General features: G+C 39.4%; 1 protein-coding gene across 7 annotated transcripts in view; it reads right to left on the bottom strand.

Moving 5' to 3' along the window:
- Positions 1-24,620, bottom strand: part of col11a2 (collagen, type XI, alpha 2) — a 49,824-nt gene that overhangs the window by 12,578 nt on the left and 12,626 nt on the right. Inside the window, exons 2-32 of one of the 7 annotated variants that reach the window (XM_067612114.1) lie at positions 22,550-22,711; positions 20,756-20,966; positions 20,391-20,553; positions 19,920-20,042; positions 13,979-15,172; positions 12,489-12,608; positions 10,628-10,843; positions 9,392-9,445; positions 8,639-8,680; positions 8,316-8,378; positions 8,060-8,134; positions 7,461-7,547; positions 7,034-7,090; positions 6,732-6,785; positions 6,499-6,552; positions 6,009-6,062; positions 5,575-5,628; positions 5,273-5,326; positions 5,109-5,153; positions 4,472-4,525; positions 3,829-3,873; positions 3,564-3,617; positions 3,326-3,370; positions 2,676-2,729; positions 2,517-2,561; positions 2,224-2,277; positions 1,981-2,025; positions 1,751-1,804; positions 1,468-1,575; positions 372-425; positions 213-266 (exon numbers count right to left, since the gene is read on the bottom strand). In XM_067612114.1, coding sequence (XP_067468215.1) covers positions 213-266; positions 372-425; positions 1,468-1,575; positions 1,751-1,804; positions 1,981-2,025; positions 2,224-2,277; positions 2,517-2,561; positions 2,676-2,729; positions 3,326-3,370; positions 3,564-3,617; positions 3,829-3,873; positions 4,472-4,525; positions 5,109-5,153; positions 5,273-5,326; positions 5,575-5,628; positions 6,009-6,062; positions 6,499-6,552; positions 6,732-6,785; positions 7,034-7,090; positions 7,461-7,547; positions 8,060-8,134; positions 8,316-8,378; positions 8,639-8,680; positions 9,392-9,445; positions 10,628-10,843; positions 12,489-12,608; positions 13,979-15,172; positions 19,920-20,042; positions 20,391-20,553; positions 20,756-20,966; positions 22,550-22,711 — 3,548 coding nt within the window. Of the gene's footprint in view, positions 1-212; positions 267-371; positions 426-1,467; positions 1,576-1,750; positions 1,805-1,980; positions 2,026-2,223; positions 2,278-2,516; positions 2,562-2,675; positions 2,730-3,325; positions 3,371-3,563; positions 3,618-3,828; positions 3,874-4,471; positions 4,526-5,108; positions 5,154-5,272; positions 5,327-5,574; positions 5,629-6,008; positions 6,063-6,498; positions 6,553-6,731; positions 6,786-7,033; positions 7,091-7,460; positions 7,548-8,059; positions 8,135-8,315; positions 8,379-8,638; positions 8,681-9,391; positions 9,446-10,627; positions 10,844-12,488; positions 12,609-13,978; positions 15,173-17,643; positions 17,758-19,919; positions 20,043-20,390; positions 20,554-20,755; positions 20,967-22,549; positions 22,712-24,620 lie in introns of all 7 variants that reach the window. The other 6 variants (XM_067612109.1, XM_067612107.1, XM_067612110.1 and 3 more) reach the window with 6 other exon arrangements.

The raw sequence follows: 24,620 nt of genomic DNA, 5'->3' as shown, positions 1-24,620 counted from the left end.
TCAAACAGACTGAGGTGAACTGTACTTAAGTATTCTGTCCAACTTAATGTATCCAGTAATCTATTTTATCTGTGTGGACAATAAATCAGAAACATCATTTGACACAGCAACTCTCGCTCTGATCACAGCTTTGACTACAAATCATTTACAGTCTCAAGAATATTGATATTCTGATTTGTGAAGCTAAATCTTCTGCAGAACCATCAACTTACTCTTGTTCCCTTCTCGCCGTTAGATCCGGGGAATCCTGGGAATCCAAGAGATCCCTAAAAAACAAAATGATATCTCAACATCAGCACTGTTTCTCACCTGGATGAATCAATCAATCATTAGCTCAATGATGGGATATACTATGTTTGTGTCGTTCTTACCTTGGGTCCTTGTCTTCCAGGATATCCAGGAAGTCCAGGTACACCAAGTTTACCCTGAAATTACATGTTGACTCCATTAATCATTAGCCTTAAACCCAAATGGTCACAATAGCTGTAAGTTTGTTTAAATATCATCGACCTGTTACACATCAACAATGATTCTAATCTGACATGAAATATACAAGTATTGTTTGGTAAATTAACAGGAATATATGCCATAATATTGAGGAGGAAAAACGCAGCACTTCTGATACTGTGCTCAGATTTACTACAATCACATGATTATCATGCAGTGAAGTTCATGGCAAAAATGTATTGCAGCAAATTAAAATATATCCAACACTTAAGTATAATACAAAAAAAACTGCTTTATGTGAAAATTAAATGCATAATATAATTATAAAACAAATTCCATATGTCAATATTATTATTTATTTGTTTATCTATAGGTGACAATGATGTAAATGTGCAACCTGTAGTCTTGACTGACAAATGGATAAAACACTTCATTCATAGCAGAATTACAATCAAAACAGGAGGAAAAAACAGAAGAAAATGTATCACAGCTGCTTGTCTTAACAAGCTTTAACAAACAATACAATCAGACAGGTATAAAACACTACAAACAAGTTAGAGTTAATTCTACATCATACAAGAACACATGTCTGAGTAGATGCTGAGTAAAATTGCAGTATGGAGCACAGCTACAGTTACAGGCAGAGTATTCCAAAGATTTGTTTCTCTCACAGAAAAAGCTGACTGTCCAATTTTGCTAAATAGGATCATACAGTCGCCTCTGTCAGCTACTCTTGTTTTCCTAGAGGTGCTGTCCATGAGTTTAACAAAGTGGATTTCACTTAACAGCAAATACCACCACAAGAGGGCGGCATGATAACCTTTTCTCTCCTAATGTTTGAACAAGGATGGGGTTATTCACTAATCATAAAAAACTTGGGAGAATATCCCTATGTCAGCAATTAGCGAGTAAAACCTCAGTTTTAATAGAATACCCCTGTAAACATAATAATAACAGTGGATAAACCAAGAATATCTGTAACGTGTTGCATGTTACTAAGAGCCAATCATCAGGTCGTACCTTCTCTCCAACCAGTCCAAGGGGTCCGATCTCACCAGGGGGTCCTACACGACCCTTTGGCCCCTCTGGACCATCCTCTCCTCTGGGGCCTGATACTCCAAGCTCACCCTGTCAGCAGGAGAACAGACACAGTAAAACCATCAAGATAAATTAAAACAATGTATATGGAGAATGAAAATACATCAATCAATCAGTCCAGCCCTCCATTCATCCATCTTTCCATTAATGAACAAATCATCTTTCATCATCATCATTCAATCATCTCTCCATCATCCCATCTTACCCTCTCTCCTTTGGCGCCAAAATCTCCCTTAATTCCAGGAAAACCATCTTCTCCCTACAAACACAGACAAACAAAAAACATAAATACTCAACAAAAAAAATACATCAAACACGTTTTGTCTAAAAGCATTTTGCCCTAAAAATCAAAAAGACCTGAACATGTCCTGTGTTTCTTGATGAGTGATGTGTATTTTTTAAGTATTAAATATTAAACTGAAATGAATAACTTACCTTCTCTCCCTTGTGGCCCTTCAGTCCACGGATTCCTTGAGCTCCCTGCAATCAAAGCATTAAATTGATCAAATCATTGATGAGCTAAGGAATATTTGGGGCACAGTTTCTGTACACATGCAATGCAAAATCCAAAAGAGAGAAAAGTCATCCAAACTGTGCAGGTAATACAAACTGACACCATAATCAAAAAAATGTCAATAGAATAGTTTTTAAGGGTGAAAAGCTGGTTTCTGTACTAACCTTGATGCCACGAGGGCCAGGATAGCCAATAGCTCCCTGAGGACCGCTGGGGCCCTGGAAAAGGTCAAAGAGAGAGGGGGACAAGTTTACAACAAAATAAATACCATAACATAAATATGTTGACAACTACAATCACAAAGATATAAGTAACTGCACCAGCAAATTTACTATAAATGTGCCTTTCTATTGAAACTCTTTTAGATGTAATATGTTTCACTTGTCTTCATGTGTAATAGGTGAAATGAGTTTGTAAGGTGGGGATGCGGTGTGATGGGGTTATGACTGATACCCACCTGGTTTCCTTTGGTTCCGGGAGGCCCCTCCTTTCCTGGGTGACCCTGAGAAGGGAGGACAGAAAGTTCAAACCCCAGGAAGGATATCCACTGTTGGTGGATTCAACATAATTCAGTTGTAAAGATATAAACAAAGAAAAAAAGAGGAGACAAACTTACAGGAGGGCCATCGGCTCCGGGCATTCCTGGCAGACCTGGTTTTCCTGTGGGACCCTGGAGGAGAAAACAAGGTGGTCATGAGCTGAAGTGACAAACAAATTAGTGGACTGGGAGGTAAATATAAGGCTCCATTTACACTTTTCATTTCAAGTGTCTCATATCTGGGTAAACTCCAGATACAATTTAGTGGATGTCAATTTATACTTAACCATATACAGTATATGCCTGTCTGTTGGCCGAATCTCATGAGCTAGATGCAAAACTCTCTCTTGTGCTCTACTATAGTCTGGAGGTTGGTTGTAATGCACTTGAATCTATTAAGTAACTGCCACAAAACACCAGACGAAGGAAAACTTGTAAAAACAGTTTAGCTACCTAGCTAAAAGCTATTCATCAACTAACGAAAACAAATGGGTAAACTATGAGTAAAACAAAAGTTTTGCTCTGCAAATGTGGTTTCATTGCAATACTGAATCTCTAATACACCTCAAAGAACTGAATCTGCCGCAGCACAAAATTCATCTTGATTGTCCTGGTCAGTTTATCTCATGACAGTTGCTTATTGACTATTTTTCCTTGGAGAATTTAACTTCCTGTATTCCTTTTGTACTTTTGATACAGACTAGCTGTATGTATTTTTGGTCTCTTACTTTCTCTCCTGGGGGTCCGATGGCTCCCTGAGGTCCTGGCATTCCCTGCAAAAAAAGAAACAATAAAACACATGAGACATACTATGTTCACTTTATGCAATGCCTACAGACTCAACATTACTGTTTCCTTTTATTTTCATGAGCATGTTTGCGTATAATTACTGATGAGAAATTATTGGTGAGTGGAGTTAATATCGTAAGTACGTCCCCTGTCCTGACCAGTTGTCCTCTATCTCACCTGAGTTCCTGGGGTTCCCTGCTGACCTGGAGGTCCTGGCTCTCCTTGGGGACCCTGAGAGATAGAAATGGAAAAAGATGAAGTGATGACAAATGGAAAGCAAATAGAAGGAGAGGAGAGAAGAGGACAGACAAGGGACGGAGAATCACATCTTAGAAATACTCATAAGAAAGGTTACTGTAATAGGTAGTGATACTAAATATCTGTCATTTCAGAAGAACAAGGTTACGTGATAACATGTTAGAAAACATAAAGTGAAACTAACCAAATTTCCCTTGGGACCTTGGGACCCATCATTTCCACGCACACCCTGAAAAGAAGAGAAAATAAATAGAGAAAAATTCAAAATCAGGATGGAAATCTGAACAAAATTGATGTCAACCATCAACAAAATAGATATAAAAAATTCAAAAACTGTTGTACTTAGTATGATGATGTTGTATATCCTGCTAACAATAAACAGCAAAAGGAAGTGAGGTTCTGACTGCAGTACAAAACAAATTATCATTGCTAGTGCCTTGCTCTGTGCCACTGGCAGCAAGTTACAGCCTTTATTGATGATGCTAGTGTATATCTTAAGATTTGTTTGAATCAGCAGGCGCTTAAACCCTGCTGCTAAAGGGGAGAGCTTCACTTCAGCCAAACAACTCCACTATATATAAATATAATGTATGGTTTCCAAATGGATACTTGAGACTTGGCCATGTAAGAGTGTCTTGGTATAGTTTTGAGGTGATTGCGGGAACATTACATGTTCACTTTTAGATTACTGGATATCCCCATCTTTATATCAGGTCACAGGGTGTTGTTTCAGGAAGTGCTGTGGGTGTTCAGTGGCCACAGAAGGATAAAATAATGCTGCTAAAAGTTCGGCAGCACTATGTGGTTTTTAAATTGTTTTTACTCACAGGAGGTCCAGAGATTCCTGGAGGACCTTTAGGTCCGAGCAAACCACGAGGTCCCTAAAGGCAAACACACACAAAAGGACACATAAATAGAGCAACACATGTATGCAGACAGACTTTATATTGATTATTGTAATGAGTGTTATTATTTGTTTTGATAAATACAAGCTATGCATTTATAACTAATTTTTACTTTGTAACATGTTTTATATTTTAATCTTAATTGAAATGAAACTGACAGGAATTGACATCCGAAATAATAGTATGTAGAAAGAAAGAAAACTTGTGGGTGAGTGATAAGAAAAAAACTTTATGGTTGCTGTGCTTACTCTTGTGTTAATCAGGTGTCTTACTCTTGTTTATTGAGAGCTATTACTTTTCAGGAGGCTTTTCAGTCTGTACATGTGTTGGTAATTGCTGTGTAAAAACCATTACACCCTACACCTGTGATCCTGACAGCACTTGGCTGCACCTTCTACCTCTCCATCATTACCCTGCATGTAATTACAGTGAGGAAGCTCTAAAGTATCTCAGTCATTATCGATATCGTGAGAAACAACAGGTGTGGAGGTAGCAGTGGTGCTACAGATGGAAACAGATAGATTCAGAGGATCAGCTGTGTTGTCATGGAAACACTCACTGGTTCACCTGGGAGACCCCTGGGTCCAATGTCTCCGTCGTCTCCCTGAAAACGCAAACGGAAACAGTATGTCATGTATGGAAAGACGCTGATTAGAGACATGAGGACAGATGTTTTGAAAATTGCCTGGAGTAGTTTCAGATTCTTTTCTCGTATCTTCTTACCCTCTCTCCGTCCTCTCCTTGAGATCCTGGGGGTCCCATTCCTCCAGTGTCACCCTGAGGAGATGATTAGGGATTAGAATTAAGATAAATATTTATTTAGATATTTTATGTATTTAAATATCTGATAAACATTCAAGGATGATGAATAGTATTTTACTTCTACTACTATGAATACTACTACTAATAATAACAATAATAATAACAATAGTTTGTCGACTTGTGGACTTAAAATGCCACACAGTCTCTTTGCATTGGATAGTAAGTATATGTGACATTGTGATTGTTTTTTTTTTTTGACTCACCCTGTGTCCTTTCTCACCGGGCAAACCAGGAAGACCATCAAACCCACGGTCACCCTGAAAGAGAGACACAAGACATGTTAGTTATTATTAGTGGAGTTGATGCATTAATACTGAGTTTAACTTTTGATTCGATTTGTCCCAGCAAGACAAATACCAAGTAAAAGCTTGAAGCCTACCAGGTTGCACATTTCTCATTTTATAAATTCACTACTAACAAAATGCATCAAAAGATAAAATATTTACTGCTGGAATCGCAGTTACAGTCTGTATGAATTGACACTTAAATAACACTAGTATTTCTTTGTTTTATAGAAGTATGGGGATCTGTTCCAGGACTTTTGAAATGCCAGCCACAGGAAAAGGTCAGCTACAAACTAAGATTGAAAATCAGAAGCCAATATGTCCATTAAGGAATGACACCAGATAGAAATTACCTTAATTCCAGTCTCTCCTGGCATTCCCCTGGCACCATCAGCTCCAGCACGGCCCTGTGGGAGACGAGCAGAGGAAGAACATGTTTTAAATTACTACTGTATATCAGACCCAGTTCTGCCAGTTTCTGGTACCCATGTTTTGTTTTTGATAGGACATGCTTGGCTAAGATAGAGAGAATTTAAACAGGACTATAGGAGCATTGTAGCTATGGAAGAAGATGATTTCTTGTCCAAGTGTTGCAGAGGGAACTTCTGGTTTGACGTAACCCTAGCTGGAAATTTCCAAAGGTGCAGTAAGTTAACACTTTCTGATGACAGACTTGTCAACATCTATAATATTTACTACGGAATTTATGTAAACCTGTAGCAGACCATGAGCCTCTTGGAGAAACAATAGTTACCTCCTGCCTGTGTACTTTGGATTAAACAAACAATAAAAAAATTAACAAAAATGCAATGACAAGGCATGTCGGATTTTTTTTATACTCACTCTTCTTCCTGATTTTCCTGGAGGTCCCATCATACCCTGGGGTCCCCTGGGGCCCTGACAAATAAATTAGATGTCTGTGAGAAATGCCTGTCATGGATCCAAGGTTCAATTATAATATAATAATGTGCTGTAAAAGGGTCAGTTTATTACATTTGACATATAAATGGTTTAAAAAAACTTGACTCTGACTCTGAGTGATGTGAGGTCAGGTTTGGTACAGGACATGTTTTTACCTGAGGACCTGGGTCTCCACTCTCTCCCTTAAGACCAGCACTTCCTGGATTTCCCTGAAACAGACACAATCAACATCACCATCATCATCTGACCTATTTATCCTCTCATGCCCCTTAACGATGATGTCACATAAAATGAGAGACAAGAGACTCAACCAAGATCACCAGCCTACATAAAATATAGTAATAAGTGAATACAAGGGAAAATCCTTGTATAGGTCAACATTTTTGGTATAGTGTTGCGATGACAACAACAAACTTTTAATATGTTCAAGTAAGGACGGAGGTTTCACGTTACATACCAGTGGTCCAGGGCGTCCAGTGAATCCCATTGGTCCAGGTGGTCCTTTCAGTGCCATCTAGAGACAACACATCACCAGATAAACTATGATGAATGCAGATGGCTGCTTGAAATAATTAAGATGTAGACCTATGCATTAATTTTAGTTTAAGACCCATTCCATAGTCAATTAACCAGTTTTCAAGTCTCATGAAGTGTCTTTTTCAACATCTGTAGTAATAACTGACATTTACTAAGGAAGGCTGAAATCCACAAAATCATATCTGCATTTATTATAGTTATTAAACATTATTACACATCTATAAGTACTAAGTTTATAACAGACAGTGAGGATCTCAAGGAAATTGTGAGGTGAGAGTCAAAGCTATAATGATGATGGTCCTTGAAGCAAACTAACTGCACAGACGCAATGTGAAGTAATAACTCACCCTGGCCTGAGACAAGATGGCTGCTGCCTGGGCTTCCTGTGCAGAAACAGCAGGACCCTTATCTCCTCCACTCTGACCGAAACGGAACTGCAGAAAGAAAAGGAAAAAAGGATTTAGATTATGTTAGGAGATAATGTAAATCCTCAAGGTTAGAGGCTCTTTAAGATGGGGAGCCCCACTGTGCCTGTGGACAGGTAGGGGGGAACTGTAGGATAAAATGAATATAATTTATCAACAAAAAACACTGCTGAACAATTACTTGAACAAATAAAAAAGGACAAGCAAGTATGAATATGATGGCAGGTTTCTAGACTATAGCTGTGAATAGGGAGGAACCTCCATCATTTTGGTAGTGGACGTCTTTGACCGGCCAATATCCATTATTTAATGAAAAGCCAGCCTCAACCCGCTAAGGGGTATGTATGTATGTATATTGTACATGCAGAACTATACAGAAGGGGCAAATGTCACATCTTATGTTGGTGCACTAAAGACATCCATAAAACATTTGCCCAAGTTGGATTAAACGTCACTCACATTTATGACCAATTCAGACATTAGTCATGTATAGTAAGCATCACAGATTAAGAGTGACTCACAGGCAGCATGACTGAGGTTCCAGGAGGTCCAGGGACTCCATCAGCTCCAGGCAAACCAGCCCTACCAGGAGGGCCCTACAGGATGGAGAGAGGGAGCAGTGACCAGGAAGTTCAAGGGAAGAGTAGAAATGAAATGCGCTTTTTTTGCAAAGCGCATCTTCAATGACTGGTACTGATGCAGAATTGTGTCTGTGCAGAGATTTAGCATTAATGTCTTGACAAACCTGCACATCTTCAGATAAAGTAAAAGACTCACCCTCTCGCCAGGGTCACCGACAGAGCCAGGAGGTCCAGAATGGCCAGGGGGCCCAGTAGGACCCTGGAAGAGGTAGGAGGAGAGAGTGCATAAATATTCTGGTTACAGTCACAATAAGCAAAGCCTTTTCCATAAATTCTGGTGAGGTTTAATCACAGTGTTGCATAGGAAATCCATACCCTTTTTTTAATGTCATAACCTTGCAATAAAGAAGTGTACTGGCTAGAGAGCTACCTAATATTGGTACCAAAGACATTACACTACCCCCATTGACATAACTCATAGCTCACAGAAGGATAGAAGAATAACCATTATTTACTTACAGCAGGTCCCTCAGGTCCTGGGGGTCCCTCAATCAGCATACCCTGCAAAAGACCAAACAAAGTTAAAAATGTAATACAGGAGTAGAAAGCTTGTTTAAATGTTGTTTTAATGCACCTTTACTTTTTCAATTCAATTTTCTTAACTAAAAAGACATATTTGATGCAGTAGAAAGATCTGACTTTAAAATTTGAAGTTACAGGACTTATTTCAGCATTTTGGGACTGAATTATGAACTATAGGAGGGATAAAACATTCAGTAACAATTCAGTTTAGATCAAATATGAAAACATGCTCAGCTCTTCAACTTGTTTGCAGGACAAGAAGCTGAAGTTGTTCCAAGTTCCCCATTTGAAAAATTAACAGCAGGTCAATTAGGTCAAAGGCGTTGATAATGTCTCCCAAAGAATAGGGAACAGTGTAAGTTACCAGCCATAGATCAGTCGTATGATATAATAACAGAACGGGTATGGTTCTAAAATCCCAAAAGGTGAATAAGTCTTACATCTAAATCACACCTTCCTATCTATGTGGTAATTATATCTTGGATTACCTTGGATACAGAACATGAATGATGAGCAACTGCTTTATGGTGAGTTCACACATACACAGTTAGAGAAGCAATATTGTGACTAGAGAGTTGCTGGTGCAAATCCTTGGACCTTTGGAGGAAGCCTTTCCTTTCTGTTACAGAGTGAGGCAGTTTACATCTACCTGCTCAGATAAAAGCTGCTTAAAGACAATCAGTAACTCACAGGCTCTAGGACAGCAGGTTCTCCTTTCTCTCCTTTCTGGCCTCTGATGGCAGCCTGAGGAAAACACACATGTAGCCAACAACACAGCACAGTCAGTACAGAGGTACTCACACACACACACACATACAAAGCAAATTAAAGACAAACACAAACACACAAACAGAACCCATGTGACAGATAATAGTGGTTGGCTCCAAGCATTTAGATAACAGGTACAGTAGATGCACACTTACATAAAGACACCCACATACTGTATGTTTACTACATTATATTAAACACTAATATGCCAATGTAGAAAATAAAATGATAAAATTAAAACCTGTTTTGCTTGTGATAAAGGCATAAACTTTCGTCCAAATACCGTTGGTTCAATGGTTCTCCAAACTGTTGGTCCATTACTTTGAGATTTTTTAGCATTGATACAGAGAATCATCTGGGCTTAGCAGCGCTAAATGAAGCCACACACTGAGATAAATGGCATTCAAAACAAAAGATGCAGCAATTTGGTTATTTGCTGCACTTTGAAATGCCCCTTTATGCACTGTATGCATGTTTATGATAGGATCCCCATTAGCGTCTACAATGGTAGTAGCTATTCTTCCAGGGGTCCCAAGTTGCTGACTTTATACCGTATAAAATAAATCTCATTTCAACCAATGATGTAGGGACTAGGTCTTGGAAATGCATTCAAATATAGGTTCCTCTGCGATTGATTGAGCTTGCCGGCATAAAATGTAACCTATCATTAGACCTTACTAGTATGGTGGCCATTTTGAACACTTGGGTTGGGAAAATAAACAGGTTTTAACAACCAATGAATCCAGTGGAAGGATAGTCTGAAGGTTAATTTTAAAGGTCAAGACTAGGTAGCTAACTATAGCTGAAGTTGTAGCTGCTCCTCCTGAGATTTCTAAACTAATTTTATTACTTTTAGCTTTATCTAAAGCCCTCACTTATTTGAAGCAGTGGAAATTATGGCTATATTGTCTCTCGGGTAGAATTTCCTACCATGTTCAAATTAGCCACCATAGGTAAGAATGTCAATAGGTGTAGAGTGGCAAAAAACAAAACACACAGAAAAACACCAATGTCTCTCCAATATAGCCCCTGAGAGACGGCAAACTCAAACAAGTCATTTGAGAGGACATTGAATACAATTTGACTAGGATTCAGAGTTGGTTGAAATGAACTTATTTAGTTTTTTTTTTTTTTTGCCTCTGAAGCAAAATTACTTACGCCTCCCTCGTCTGTCACAGCGGACAGGGCGGGGCCCATGTTGGCATCGAGATCTCTGGTGTCTGTTAACGGCTCATTGTAGTCCCTGTAGGAATAGTCGTACTCCCTCATTCCCACGTCCCCAGTCACATACTCCTCAGTGAAGGCCTCCTCGCCCACACCGCCTGCCTTGGTGGCATCTACCTCCTCTCCCACCAGCGTTGGCGGCTCCTGGGACTGGTTTGGGTTTATCAAAGCCACGAGACAGGATAGATGAAGGGACAGGAGAGGATGAATCGAGCAAAAGAAAAGAAAAACGCAAGAGGAATAAGGAACAGTGAAAGGAGGAGGTGAGAGGTATTTATGATGAGGAAATGTTAGTAAAGGAGAGAAAATACAGGATGAAACAAGAGGGAGAGTGAAAGAGGAGGGCATATATAGAAAGAAGTGAGTCTTACCTTTTGCAAATAAACAGTGACACAGGGACAAAAAACAAAAAGGCATCTGACAGACAGACTGTGGGGACTCTATCAGTCCTTCACGCTGTAACTTCAGTCTGACTTTTTCAAGTGAATTATGACTATCAGGTTTATTCTGCTACCTTAAGTCTTCTGTTAATAATCTATTGTTGCTCATGATAATATGTGTTTCCACCAAAGCGTATCCTCATCAGCTTGTGTGTTATGCACTGTAACCAAAGGAGTTCTCCAAATTTGATGAAGCATGTTTAAAATCTGAAATACTAAAAGTTAAAGAGAGAATATTAAAACTCAGAATGCCTGCAAAATCCTTAAACACACAAGGCTGATATGAAACACTTTGTGTAAACAAGCTGCGGCAATGTGCTATGCTATGCAAAGCAATTACTACCATGTTATTTTCTAGTTTACTTACCATAGATGTTTGAAAAACAAATATGAATCCAGTGGGAATAACGCTGGACTGGTGTGTCATATAAAAAAGTAATAATAAAAAAAATATTGAATACATCTTAGATTGGATAATATTATCATTTGTTCCTAGGAAAAAAACATATAGCACATAACATATTCCTCTCAAAAACAGAAGCATAAACATTCATAGTATCAAAATTGGAAAACATAACAAAGTCATCAAAGTCAGCTAATACAGATGAAATGTTAATGATGACAATAAACATTATTGCCAAAAGAAGCAAACTATGAGAAACAGTTTAGAGCTGTTCAGTCAGTTGCAGCATTTACTGTATTCTCTAGTTCATTTAGATTTTCTCACAAAGAAGAATGCATTATATTCATCTCCCTTTGTTGCTCTGGTTATAACTGCATATCAAATATTCCTGTGTGAATCCCTTTTTCACAAGATTTTTGCTCTTATTTCAAGATCACAACCTGATCAACCAGGGATCTTGAGATGAGAACAAAACACCAATCTTGCTGTTAAGGAAAAGGGGAGCCACATAAAAATGTTTGATGATACAAGCAGATGGATGTGGTGCATTCTTCTTTGAGAGAGGTTTTTTTTCATTATGTCTTGTGTCTTGGCATCGGTGCCAACAAAACAGTGATGTGTGGTTAGAAAAGTGTAAAGAGAGACACAGTTAAAACTACTTGGTTAAACTACAAAGACTGGGCTCACCACCACATAGGCATTACACCGTCTTCTTCCTTTGGTGATGAAAGCCTCTTGTACTGAGATGATGATTTATTCTTGTTTTTGTCCCTTTATCCTAATTGTTATCCTCGAATCACTCTGATATAATATTCTAAGATTCAGAAAATCTATCGGACAATTTGGTGTTTAATTTCTGTCCTTTAAAAGGGTTATCTGATCTGCCTGTCTTCTTGGGGTTTTCATCTCTTTGATCTATGTCGCTGATCTGTGTGTTTATCTTTTTTTTTACCTGTGAAGGGATCACTTCTTGTCCAGTCATCTCACCCTCTGGCAGATGGGCTGTCTCCTCATAGTAATAATCAGTCTCTGTAGGGGTGTGGCCAGCTTCGGAATGTTCAGTGTCTACATCCTGATTGGTCAAGTTGACAGGAAGGGGAGCAGGGAGGAAGTAAGCAGATTTGATTGGAAGAGCTTGGTTAGTTCAAAGTCTGCTTGTAAGTAATGATGAGTTAAAAGAAGAGAACGAAACACATCATAAAACTGTGGTTGCCAAAGGCAAAGTCATTTTCACTGGCAACTCACATTTTTAAAGTTGTAAAGATTCATTATAGAAAAGAAATTCCAGGTAGTCTCAGAATCTTGATGACTATAAATTTTGCCAGATGCAAGATTTAGGGAGTCATTGAGACTACTTTGCTGAGATTTCTTTTTATTGTATCGTTGAGCAATTTTTGCTTTTTGAAGCTCACAAAGCCAAGATTCATGAAAGGGTTAGGTCTGCTCTTACTGGAAACAGGGCTGAGAGCCTCTATCCATCCCTTGAGATGAAAACATCATGACTTGATGCTTCGGGATGTCTAGTTTCACCCAAGACCAGAAAACCAAGCGACAACCCAATCAACAGTCTCACAGAACAGAATTCAGTTAATTCATTGTAAAAGTCAAATCATTGTATGAATTTCCCAGAACCCACTAATAAATATGAACCTCCCAATGTTTCTCTACCTTGAACCAAGTCAGCTTCATAGAAGATAACCATACACATTGAATGAAATGCAAGCTCTGATGTAAAAGCTTGCTTTTTTGGTTCTGTGAGGCTGCTTTATTCATATTTGATACAAAATATGACCGGAGACAGGTGTTGGAGAGAAAACACAGGTACTTCAAAAAAAACAAAGACAGAGAATGACAGAGTGACAGGAAAGTTTTGTTGTGTTGCATGTGTGTAGAATGTGATAGTATTTGTGTTTTCTCAGGTTAAGTTTCTGTACCATAACAATCCATGCTCATTCATTTGACTGATTCGTTAATGGTTTCCCGAAAAGAAAGAGACGGAGTGCTGGAGTATATTCAGGTTCTGAGATCCAGTTTCAGCAGCTTTAAGGTAGGAGTATGAAGTGAAGTAAAGAACAATGAAACCGTACAATTAGCCATGCTTCAATGTGCTCCGCTGTATCATATCATATAGAGAAGTTTGGATGATCATGAAGATCATATGATATACAAACAGAGGAGAAGGTGCCCAGCTTGGTATGAACCAACTTCCATTCTGAAGACCAGATTGTCCACCATCAAGGATTTACCTCAAAATTTACAGACTGCCACATATTTAAAGACCAAACTATTTGCAAAAAGAGACCCAAAAAGAAAAAAAAATCCTAGAAACAAGATTCATAAAATTTTGTTGCAGACCCTGAATGGTGGAAGGACCTGTCAACCAGATGGGATAGATGGGACATACAGCTCTGGACATTCTGACCATGGGCCTTCCTGTTGTACCTGTTGATAACTGTTGGTAATTTTCTTCGCTGGGACTGTAGTTCCACTCAGCGCAGTCTTTCCGAAGGGTGGGAAAGGTTTGTGCTGGGATTTGACATTAATGTCCACCACCACCTTGGATTTCGTGGGTCTGGGTGGAGTTGGCCGGACAGGGGCTGATGTTGAGACTACTTTCTTCAGTAGGGGAACCTTTTCGACCACATTCTTCACGACTTTGTTCACTGTTGATTTGACCAGGGGGACTTTGGTGACCACAGTTTTAACTTTGGTGACTTCTTTGACCTTCACTTGAGTTTTAGCTGCTGGAGCTTTGGTGGCCACAGCCTTTGCCACTTTTGTAGGTTCAGGTTTTGGTGCTTTTGTGGGCTTAGGTGCCTTGGTAGCTTCTACTTTAGCAGCTGATTTAGCTGCACTGACCACAGTCTTTTCTATCTTCTCTACTTTAACAACTTTCTCAGTCTTTGCTTTTGTAGTGGTTTCAATTTTTGCCTGATTTGCAGCACCATTACCAGCTTTCTTTTCTACCACAGTAATAACTTTGCTGTTGCCATTAGTCTTAGCCTCACCATTAACTTTGTTCTCTGCTTTTCCATTAACTTTGACTTTAACCTCTTTAACCTCAATGGTAGTTTTTCCATTTCCATTGGCTTTCTTCTCTACTACAGTTTTGCCATTGCCATTTCCATTAGCCTTAGACACAACGGTGACCTTTCCATTGGCTTTCTTATCTGCTGAGGATTTTCCATTACCATTGACTTTCTTCTCAGCTACAACCTTGCCATTGCCATTTCCATTTACTTTAGCCTGAGCTGTAGGTTTGGCCTCAGCTGTAGCTTTGCCATTGCCGTTAGTTTTTGCTGCAGCAGCTTTTCCATTGCCATTGCCATTGCCGTTGGCTTTACCTGTGCCATTTTCTTTCTTCTCAGCAGCTGGTTTACCATTGCCGTTCTTAGCTGAGGCAGCTGTGGGCTTAGATTTAGCTGCTGCAGTTGGCTTGATCTTAGACAAGAGGATCTCTACTGCAGTGGGCTTTGCTTTGGATTGCTTGGCAGTGGAAGACTTGGAAGCTTTGGTGGGCATAGGTGGCTTGACTACAAGTTTGCTTGCTCCAGCCTTGGCTGGCTTTACTGGAGCGGGTTTGGGTTTGACAGGGGTGGATTTAGTGGGGGCTGCCTTTCCATTGAGCGCCTTCTTCTAATATCCGTGTTTATTGTTTGGTTGAAATGTTATTTAGTGTGTAAAAGTGCATATTGACAAAGACATGGAGAGAGAATGAAGGAAGACATAGATACGTGGAGGGGTTGGGAGGGGGATGAAAAGCACAAACAAGGGATGGACAGAAGGAGAGAGAAAGACAAGAATGGATGTTTTGAGAAACAATGACATAAAGATGGCTAAGGCTTGGATGATTGACTGAGACTGTACAGGCATTACTGGATACAGCAGATGATTATTTCAAGATTTAAAATGGTGAATAAATATACAACTGAGAATACTAGTGCTCAAACAAATTGTCAAAATCAAATCCGCATAAGACATTTGAGAAATTTCATGTCTTTGACCCAAATGAGAGTAATTTTTGCTGATCTCTCCAGTAATGCCATTCTCAATATTAAATGACAAAGCAGCGTCTTTGTGCTAATAAGAACTGGAGCCTGTGGTTCGGCAGAGGCACTGAGGGTGTGACTGGTGAGGTAAAGCTGGTGCTGAACACATACAAACTGTACAGACACACAAACAAAAATACACACAACAGATGCACTGACCTGCTATGTGCACACATACACACACAAACACACAGTTTATGACTGCACTGAGACGTCAAACTACCAGTAAGAGGAGGTTGCTGCTTATCAGCCATACAAAAGCAGGAGCATTGATGCCAGGCTTGCATGCAAATGCATGTTAGTCACATAAAAACAACATGAAAATTATTCTACATGACTAATTGTCATTACACATGCTGCTATCCTGAAAATACGTGCAAATTGACAGTAAACAAAATGAAAAAAATGTCACCCAAATAATACTGGATGAAGGAAAAACAGGCCATCAAAGTGAATGTAAACTCCTCAGATATGCAATATGAAACACCAAAAAGACCTAAAAGAGACAGACTGTGGCATACATGTATGTTATGTATGCAGTGAGATGTACAACCATGAATGCATATACAAAGAAAAAAAATAAACATGTGCACTTATATTCCCATGTTGACTGAAAAGTGATATGTAAACTGATGCAGAGGTCCAGTAGGTGCATGCGGTGACATCTTCCAAGACAATCAAGAAATCATGCAAGTAACAAGACAACACAGACACATGCCCTGGTCGAATAGTGTTGCAAATCTGTCTGTTGTTTTTTGTAATCAACTTTGAAGGCAAATAGGTGGGGTTTGACTAAAAAGACCATGCAACGAGTGCCAGGAAATTCAGACATCACAGGGAAGCACTTGAAGGTCAATTATGCTATTCTGTGATTATCAACTTATCCAGCACTGTTTACATTTTCTGTCTCACCACTGTGTGACAAACCCTGCCTATCTTGTACTCAACGCAAATTAAAGCAAAGCTTATTTACAAAGACTATTTGACCGAAGTCAGATAAAGAAATAGTTGATCTGGCACACCCAGTGTTTACAATGCTAACTTGTCCTTGCATGTCTTCAGTTTATCCTCAAAGGCAAAACACTCAATCATGAGATGTACAAATTGAAACCAAAGATGATATTAATTAAATAGCATGGTTTTTAATCCCTGTTTCATCTGTCTCACTCGCTTAACTCACCATCTGGTGGCCATTTTCATGATCCTCTGCAGTTAGTCTGAACAGAACCTTTCCAAATGAACTAAAAAAAATCAAAATTATATAAAGATTTTGCCTTGTCAGGCTATTTGTCTTTTGTTTTAGCACAAAAAATCTCCAGTACACTTTCATGATGGTATCAGAGATTGTTGGGTTTGTGATACAACTTTCACCTTTTACTTGCACAGTCCATTATGTGCTGAGACAGTTTTGTGTATGTTAATCCTAAAAAGTTGATTTTTTGAGTAGAGATGCAAGGTTTTCACCATATTTGGGAAAAAGATATTTTGTCTTTGTTTATGGTGGAACAGGATGGGATGTATGAGGTAGGAGAGATGATTGGAGAAGTAAGTAGGAAAGAATAAGAGAGAATATGTGCACGTGTGTATGTCAACACAGCTGCACCTATGTCACCCTAGTGCCCCCACCATGAGAACATGGCCTTATCTAGACACACATACATATACGACATCACGTAAATGACATGAGGACAAAAAAAAATTACAAGGAGCAGTGTTAATTCAGTGTGACGATTAGATGGATGTGTAAGAGGTCAATGTGGATTAAAAAAAGGTGAGATGTAAATAAAAACGAGTGAGGCACGGAGTGATGAGGACTGAGGGATGAAGGATGAGAGGCATATAGAGTGATAAAAGTGAAAATGTGCTGTACATTTTCAAACAAAGATGCATTTTATGATAGTAAAACACACAATACAGAATGTGCATAATTTAGAAAATGTGATCTTTAAATTTTGTTGAGGATGCCTTCTCTTATTGCCTTCATACCTCTCTCTCATTCCCCTTTCCTTTTCTCAAACCCCGCTCATGTTTTTTCCCTCTTTCTTGCTCCCTCTTTACCTGTTGAGTGGGGGCCCCAGGTTGGGGAGAGGGGGACGGAGAGGAGGAGGGAACGCCTGTTGTTTCCTCATAATAATAGGGGTATTCATGGTCATCCTGCTCCTCATCAAAGTACTGAGAGCGATGGAAGGATTGAAAGATGGGAAAGATTGAGGGAGGGATGGGTTGGTAGGGGGGAGAAAGGTACATGAAAGCAAGAGGAATGGAGGGAGAAGAATGCATAATGGGAGGGAAGAGTGGATTTCCAAGGGGAGGTGAAGAAGTTTTGCAGAGGCCACAGAGAGATAAACAAAGGTAAAGCAGAAAAGGGGTGAATTTAGGGTGAAGCAGCAAAAGGGGCAAAAAATAAAACATGGTGACAGACAGCGAGAGACAGCAAAGAATTTATTTTTCCATTCATCAGAAGGAGTCTGTGCTTCTGGTTAAAAGGTATTAACATAAAAAATGTCCAAACACAGACGACCTTGATGAATGAAAAAAAACAGCAAATAATAAAGCAATGGGTGAAGCCAATGAATAAAACCACACTGATTTATATTCATTCAGAAAGCAGTCATCTCAATAGCATCAACATGACAGGGTTTGGGACGAATTGTTGGAGCTCTGTACAGTGACTGATACAATTTATAATGACTAAAGATCCAGCATGCAGGCTTGTAAAACAGAGATCATGTACTTTGGATGGATGAATGCGGATGAAAATTATTTGCTACTGTAGCTCTGTGATGCAGCTGGTGTCAGGGAACTGTCAGCTCCCAAATATCAATATGTTTTTGAGAGAAAAAGAATGAGGAAGTTGTAATGCATGTAATGTGCACAACCAGTCTCAGTAAGAAGAGAGGCTCCACCTTCAGCCATCTTCATGCCAAATCCTGATATATTTCAATTTACCCAGAAAACCAATCAAAATTTAACTTAATTTGTTTTATATACTGAACAAGTTCTCTCTCTTTCAATCCATGAGCAAATAATGGGATAAAGACGTTGATATTGGCCTGTATCATCCTCTTTCCCCTACCTTTCTGTGTTTCATTGCAGTAGAGCAAAAAAGAGCAGAAAAAGTGACAACTACCCCACTGCTGTAACAATTCAAACTTATCCTTCTTCAACGCAAAGTGTATGAAATTATGGAAATGTATCCATTTTTAGAGGTGTAGTTATGGCGGCATATGATATGAGAATGCCTCCGGTTTTATTTATTTACCTCAGGGACACACAGACTGAGGAGGTGAGGAGGAAAGTGGATGGATACAAACAGTTGCTGATGACAGTGATGAGTGAGGAAGACAGAGAGGGAGGGCAGCACTTTGATGACATTATTGGATGACCCAAACTGAACCTGAGGACTTTTCTTTCATTTTCAGAGGACTAGTGCTTTAATGTGGCTTTTGTTTTTACTTTCAGTGACCAATTTATTTAGTCTTTGGAAATAAGTTGATTTTATCATCCCTTTGTGGGAGGAAACCAGGTGGATCCAGAGGAACCTGAAGCAAACATTGGAAAAACATACAAACTCCAGACAGGGACCTTTTTACTAAAAGGCGACAGTGCTAACCACTGGACCACACTGCCTCTTCACAATTGTACCAGACTGGTAAAGTAAAAAAAATTAACTGACCCCAAAGTGTGTAGTAAGTGGAAGCAATGAAAAGAGCTGGTGGACCTCTTTAAGCACTGTAAAAAGGCCCTCAGTCCCTTTCCTATCTCTTTGACCAAAGAGTACACATGACCATCATTTACAAAGTCTTAGTCCAGGAATTGGATAATTGTCATTTTTTGACACTCTGGTTGCCTTTTCCTTTCCTTCATATTCATTCAGTCTAGATCCAGTGAATGTTTCTTTTCATTTATGATTTCTGGATATATTCTTTAAAAAAGAGCCACAGAAAAGGAAAAAAAAAGTCCTCCGATTCTGTTTGGGCCTGCTTTATCGGAGCTACAGATGAGCCTACAAAGTTATGAATGAGTCTTAGCATAGTGCTGACACTGTAATGTACACTGCTCGGTAGACTACTCAGAAGTCTTGTAAGAGCCATGGGATTTATGTGGGTGTGTATTCACTTTGTGTGAACAACTTGTGTGAAAGGCCTCTTACACTGAAATGACAACCCACAGTAAACTTTATGCGAGATGGAACAGGTTGTGTGATGTTATTGTGCCCTGCAGGAAGACGTATCAAAGATAATTCTTTACTGATAAGGTTATTTGTTTGATGAAAAGTTTGTGTGGAAGAGCAACGACTCTGTAAGAACTTGTGTTGTGGTTGTATTACTCACGTATGTGTTGGGGTCCTGAGCTTGGGTCTTGGGCAGAGGGGAGTCACAGTCGGGGCTGTAGTGTTCACAGAAGTCATAGGCAGCCTGGGGGTTGGAGGCTATCAGGAGTTGCTGGATGTCTCCCTATGGAGGAACAACAAACAAACAAAACACAGATCAACCAAATTCTGTAGAGTTGCGCTATCTATTACGGGCATTGATAAAAACATTTGAAGTATTAATCTGTTTTTAATTTCAATCAATTCTACCTCGTAAGACTACCTTGCTACCTGTGAACTTGCTACCTGTGTTAAATGACCAAAAAGAAAAGTAACTTCATGAAAAAAGTTAAACCAAAGCAGCAAAAAATACATTTTCTATTCAAACTTTGTAGTTGCAGACTGCTGCAGTGGAGGGTACTCACTGTCACTGCAAACCAACCAACAACAGCATAGTTTGTCTCCTGCATGTTATGCTTACGAAGGTCCTCACCTGGAAAACTTCCTCATCAAGCAGACGTGCACCAAACACTGTGATGCCATTGGTGTCGACCACTGCGTTGTTGCCGCGAGGCAGTGGACGGGTCATCTTCTTCTTGCAGTCCAACAGCAGTGTCACGTTTTTCTTGGAAACAGAGATAGCGATGCGATGCCACCTAGAGGCAAGAAGAGGAACCGAAGGCGAATAAATGTGTAATGTGACTACAGGCCTGATTAAAAAGGCATCAAACCATCCCCTAAATATCAAAAACATTCCAACAAACACTCACACTCATACTATTCCCAACCACTCACACCCACATGACCCCAATCGTGTCATCTCAACCAGTCACAAACTGGTTGTTGCTGGTTACTGACTTGCCATCAGCCAGGTTGATGCCTCTGAACAGCGGGTAGTCCTCAGGGGCTGGCTTGCCATTCTGGTCTTCATACAGGAAAACAGGTGAACGTCCCATTTCAATGCCCAGCTGCTGGATGCCCTGCTCACTGTAGATGGAGAGAAGGAAGGCCTGGAGACCAGCCTGGACTTTTACCAGAGCCATGATGGAGAAGTTCTCTGGGAAACGACCTGTGGATGAGGGAAGGGAAGGATAGGAGGGGGGAAACAACAAAAGAAGGTAAGGGGTAAATCATAAACATTGGTCATTACTAGACTGGCTTGTGGGCTTGTAGTAAAATAACAAGAGTAGAAGAAGGAGGCAGTAAACCTTGCACTTCTAAATTTATTTATCATGCAGAAGAAGGCAGGCAGGAGAGGGAGGAGAAAGTGAAGAAAGAAATAAGGTTCAATGGGGACAAATGAAAAAGAGTTGGCTGGGAAAGGAAGGGAGACAAGAATAGAGTAGTTTAGACTGGGAGATGAAGCAGAAAATGTGAAAATGACATGAACTTAAAGTGATTAAAGAGACGTGTCAACTGATTACGAAATATCAGAATATAGTCACATATGAAATTGGTATAAATGGTAAGGACACATAATAACAGGTGGCAACAGCTGGAGAGGGAAGCCTAAACCTCAGAAAACGAGTTGAAAATTAGATTTGACTTTTGAGTATTTCTTCACAACCACATAAATACTACTTTCTCTTTTCTCTCCTCACTCCGGGGTGTCAGACAGCATTCTTAAGTTAATTTGTTTTGGTTCTCCCACACTGTTTAACTCAGCTCTCTGCACTGCAGCACATAATTATACTTTATATCCCTTAGCAATCTGGCACAGGGCATAACAGCCACACTTAACTCCAGAGAGCTCAGTTTAAAATACACCCAAACATAAATAGCAACCTGTAATGATGATTGTAGCTTTCTGCACTCTGGAATTCATTGTAAATATTAAATATATGGGCTTAATTTTTAATGACTAAAGTGCTCTGTTGTTATGGATACAATGGCAGTTAACTGGTTCTTGCAAACTGATTTAAATCATGAACGTTTGGTATCTGGTTCAGACACCTGCAAGATAATCAGAGAGGAGTATTTTCTATCATATTTACACCAAGTGAGGAGGTAATTCAAATTGTGTTGCACATTGCAAACCATTAAAGAACTTTTTTGGTAAGGACCGAGTTCTTGACCAAAATAAAGCTCAAATACCAATAGTTTATTAAAATGATCAAACTATATGACCAAGACAAAACTCTATACTTGCTTGGGGGAAAAACTACACTGCCATAAAAACAGCAAAATATCACAAAATATGAGCACGACAGACACAGTCTGAGGAAAAAACTCTTTTACCCATCTTATCATATCCTATATATCCCTTTTTTAAAATTATTTGTTATCTTTTGATGTTCTGGATGATCATACTTACATTGTAAACCTTGTACAACATGCTTTGACACTGCTGCACTTAATTATAGTCAAAACAATAAAGCAAATTTGAGTTTGAATACTGAAAAGGAAACAAAATTTAGGAAACAAACACTTTAAAGCCTGATTGTTTCATTAGTTGTTTTACTGTTAAACCATTTTGTAAACCTAGTTTATTATGACATAAGTAATGTGAAGAAAAACAAACATGAAAGTTAGATTTCAGAAGGTCAGACTGAGTTTTTGGCATTTATAGTTAGAGAGATGAAGACTGGTCCAACACTCTTGTGGCATTTTACAGAACAGTCTCTCCAAACACTGCGACCCGTTGAAGCCTACCTGAGAAGAGCTGCTTAGTGGGGGCGGAGATCTGGGCCTTCTTGGTGATGCGGTAGGCATGATCAGGGGTGCCGGAGCGACGAGATGTGCAGAAGCCGGGGACTTTCTTCACGCCCTCGGGGAGAGAGGGAACCTGCAGAGCCCGCAACACGTCCACTGGATCTGAGGATTAGAGAAAGAGAAGCAAGACAAGAGAATTTTCATTAAACTGTCAACAACCTCTTAATTAGACTCGTTGCTCAGCATGTGACGGACAGAGCAGCTTAATTCAGTAAGTACTGAAAACAACTGAAATCAAAACAACTGACAAAAGGGAAAATGTCAAAGCTGAGACTTCAAACCGGAGACATCCTGTTATGTTACATCAGTAAATTACACACACACACAAATTACTAATCCATCTAACGTTGAGTCCTGCTTTCTCTCGAGGACTTTTCTCTCATTTCAGTCTCAGGTTTTCATTTGTAACGCTGGATGTAGAGATGTACATTCTGATTCTTCATTTGGGCAAAAAACACAAATCAGATGAAATCCTTGCTGCAGCTTTACCTCATGAGTTAAACAGATTATATCTGTATGTTTTTGCATCAACATACAATATATCAAGAAGATTAATTACACTTCTGCAGGCTCAAATATATTCTACAGTTTTCTCCAACAGCTTTTCAGAAGGCCCATCATCCTACAGGATGTGTAAGAATCACTTTAAAAGTCAAGATATTTTTTAAAGCTTACTCCTATATTTCTGTATTGTTGCCAAATATTCAAAATAGAAGACAGTTTTATTCATTGCAGCCAATCTCTGCAGCTGTAGTGAGCTAACTTTGCCCAGAGGATCAAACAAGTTCATCTTGAAAGTGTTTTTTTTTAAATGTTCTTGCAGCACTAATGTGATATAGGAGCAAGTATCGGGGATGTCCACAGTGCCTACCACTGTACATTTAGGTATAATGTCAGAAAGGAAGCACTGTGCCTGAGCAAATGGGCCACAGTCCAAGCCACATATATGTACCACTGCAGGGCAGGTACAGTAAAGCTCAGTTTAAATCAGAGTGGAGACAGTGCCTTCTATTCTGCTTACATTTATCAAGCAAATGACACAAGCGGCTGTTGATGTGATAGTGCTGAGTCAAATTAATGTTTGTCTGAGGACACACAAGCATTTCACAGTTTTACCTGACATACACAAACACACAAAAATGCAGGTATGCACGCACAGTCGCACACACACAGAAACACACTTTCCAGATCCAGTATGTAAATCCTAACATCACACACACGCACACACACACACTGTGCCACCAGTCTCACATCCTGTCTCCACTTTCACACGCTGAGGTCAACCAGTCTGTTTCTCCACCCTCAGTCTGCACTGTGGTTTAACTTGTTCACCGTCTCACATTGTTCAAGGGCACAGTTTCAATCTGTGTATCTCATATCAGATGCATCGCTCTAACCTCTGGAATTTGAAGTTTGATACCCTTAAGGGTTACGCAATGCTAAAATAAATACTGTACCTGCATCTGTGTGCGCCTACAAAACAGCTGGAAATCAACAGTAGCAATACAACATGTCAACACTTATTTCATCACTGTAAGTGTAATGTCTTAAAAAGGGTGGGTGTCTAATTACTCATCCATCCATCATCATCATCAGACATTGACTTGTACTGTCTTGTTACAGAACAATATCCTGGTAAATGCAGTGGGTACGGTATGAGATGCTTGTTAAAACAGCAGCACACTGTTAATCCTTATAGGAACACTATCAGCTTAGGTTCAGCCTTTACTTATCTTTACTGAGATAACTGGTTATTCAGAAATTGGTTGTTCAATGTGTTTCTTGTGAAATGCAAATTTTCAGTAATTCACTAATAACTATCTGCCTATCTTGTGCTACAGATCTTAACTTTTAACAGCATGACACAAATCCTGGTCTAAGGTATTGCATTCACATGTATGAATATTTCACAATATGAGAGCTCAAGTCCACCTTAGACAATTACAACACATTAAAAGGTCCCTTTGTTATTGAAGCGAAAGTTTTCAACAACACCCAGTAGTCACATTTT

The sequence above is a fragment of the Thunnus thynnus genome, chromosome 15 (assembly GCF_963924715.1).
Source record: "Thunnus thynnus chromosome 15, fThuThy2.1, whole genome shotgun sequence".
NCBI lineage: Eukaryota > Metazoa > Chordata > Actinopteri > Scombriformes > Scombridae > Thunnus > Thunnus thynnus.
Note: the sequence above shows the minus strand (reverse complement) of the source record. Positions and strands in the feature narration are given on the sequence as shown.